The 2,325-nt window shown below is 49.6% G+C and overlaps 1 protein-coding gene across 1 annotated transcript; it reads left to right on the top strand.

Annotated features, from left to right (window-relative positions):
- The first annotated feature begins 579 nt into the window (after nt 1–579).
- On the top strand, nt 580–2,091 carry LOC110311962 (nucleotidyltransferase MB21D2). Its single transcript, XM_021185550.3, has one exon. The coding sequence runs from the start codon at nt 580–582 to the stop codon at nt 2,077–2,079; it is 1,500 nt and encodes a 499-aa protein (XP_021041209.2). The 3' UTR covers nt 2,080–2,091.
- The last annotated feature ends 234 nt before the right edge of the window (nt 2,092–2,325 follow it).

Raw genomic sequence — 2,325 nt, 5'->3', positions numbered from 1 at the left:
TATAGGGGATTTTTCTCATTAGAGCTACCACAGTCATTCACCTTGTTTAGATACTTATTTATTTATCTATCTATTTATTTATTTATTTACTTATTTATTTTTTGAGACAGAGTCTTATTAGCCTGGAGCCCTGACTGGCCAGAAACGTCAGAGACCTGTCTATTTCTGAATTCCCAGTACCCAGATTATAAATATTTCGAATGATACCTATTTTCAAACGTGGATTCTGAAGATGGTGGCCAAACCTTTATGCATCTAAGGCAAGCATTTTTCCAGTCTGATAAATAAAAGTGATTTCAAATAATTGTGGTAAATAAAACAAATGTCTTCATGTTGGAATTTTGATGTAGGAAAGCCAATGTTCTTGTTCATGTCTGTGAGTTGTTCACTCCAGGAAACTTTTTCACTCCAGGTACTTTTTCATTTTCCCACCCTGTCCTCGAAATTGTTACTATTTATAAAACTTTGAGGCCTGCCCACGGGCCAGGCTGCCCAGCCACACCTGGAGGTCGGGGCGGGGTGGGGGGCGGGGAGGTGGGTGCCGCGGCCACCTTGGAGCCGCTGCTGGGCGAGGTTTGCATGAAGATGGAGGCTCCCACCACCAGCAATGCAGCCTCCCTGGGGTGCAACAACAAGCCTGCCTTCCCGGAGCTGGATTTCAGGTCTGGAGCTCGGGTGGAGGAACTGAACAAACTCATCCAGGAATTCACCAGGCACGACCAGAGGGAATACGACGACCAGAGAGCGCTGGAGATCCACACTGCCAAGGATTTCATCTTTTCCATGTTGGGAATGGTGCAAAAGCTAGATCAAAAACTTCCCGTGGCCAACGAGTATCTGTTGCTCTCCGGAGGAGTCCGGGAAGGTGTGGTGGACCTGGACCAGGAAGGTGTGGTGGACCTGGACCTAGATGAGTTAAATGTCTGTGCCCCGGGCACTGACTACAATATGGACTTTACCCTTCTGGTGCCCGCCCTTAAGCTGCATGACCGTAACCAGCCTGTGACGCTCGATATGCGCCACTCAGCCCTGTGCCACTCCTGGCTCAGCCTCAGGCTCTTTGATGAGGGGACAATCAGTAAATGGAAAGGTTGCTGCACAATCGCCGATCACATCAGCGGTGCAACCAACTACTTCTTCTCCCCCACCAAAGTGGCTGACTGGTTCTATGACTCCATCAGCATCATCCTCTCGGAGATACAGAAGAAACCCCAGAGAGGGATGCCGAAGGTGGAAAAGGTAGAGAAGAACGGTACCATTATCTCCATCATTCTGGGCGTGGGGAGCAGCCGCATATTGTACGACACCGTCCCCGTAGTGTCCTTCAAAGGCTGGCCTTCTGTGGCTCAGAGCTGGCTCATGGAGAACCACTTTTGGGATGGGAAGATCACCGAAGAAGAGGTCATCAGTGGCTTCTACCTGGTGCCAGCTTGCTCCTACAAAGACAAGAAGGACAATGAGTGGCGACTGTCCTTTGCCAGGAGCGAGGTACAACTGAAGAAGTGCATTTCAGGCAGTCTAATGCAGGCCTACCAAGCCTGCAAAGCCATCATCATCAAACTCCTGTCGAGGTCCAAGGCCATCAGCCCCTATCACCTGCGGAGCATGATGCTCTGGGCCTGTGATCAACTCCCTGCCAGCTACTTGGCTCAAGAAGACTATGCAGCCCACTTTTTGCTGGGCCTCATTGACGACCTGCAGCACTGCCTGGTCAACAAGATGTGCCCTAATTATTTCATCCCTCAGTGTAACATGCTGGAGCATTTGTCAGAGGAGACAGTCATGCTCCACGCCCGGAAGCTCTCCTGGGTTCGCTCCGATCCCGCAGAGCACCTGCGCACCGCCATTGAGCATGTGAAGGCGGCCAATCTGCTGACGCTGAAGCTCCAACGTCGGGGCAGCACCACCAGCATCCCCTCCCCACAGTCGGATGGCGGGGACCCCAATCAGCCTGATGACCGTCTGGCAAAAAAACTGCAGCAGCTAGTGACTGAGAATCCAGGGAAGTCCATCTCGGTCTTTATTAACCCCGATGACGTCACGAGGCCCCATTTCAGAATCGATGATAAATTTTTCTGAGTGTTTTGTTGACTCTTTCCCCACCCCCCCCCATCTTTCTTGGTTCTAAAATTTACGTACCGTGTAGTGTGATTTGTGACTGTCGTTCTGTTTTTTACATATCCAGCTAACATTGGATTTGGTAAGAACGCAGGTTCTGCAGGATGGTGCGGGCTCTGAAACAGTATTATTACTATTTCATATTCTGCCCGATTTTGCTGTTTGTTTTCTAGTTATTGTGGATTTTTATTTTTCTTGGTTTTCATT

Source organism: Mus caroli, unplaced genomic scaffold (genome assembly GCF_978045245.1).
Source record: "Mus caroli unplaced genomic scaffold, Mus_caroli_1 scaffold_17, whole genome shotgun sequence".
NCBI classification, from domain to species: Eukaryota; Metazoa; Chordata; class Mammalia; order Rodentia; family Muridae; genus Mus; species Mus caroli.
Note: the sequence above shows the minus strand (reverse complement) of the source record. Positions and strands in the feature narration are given on the sequence as shown.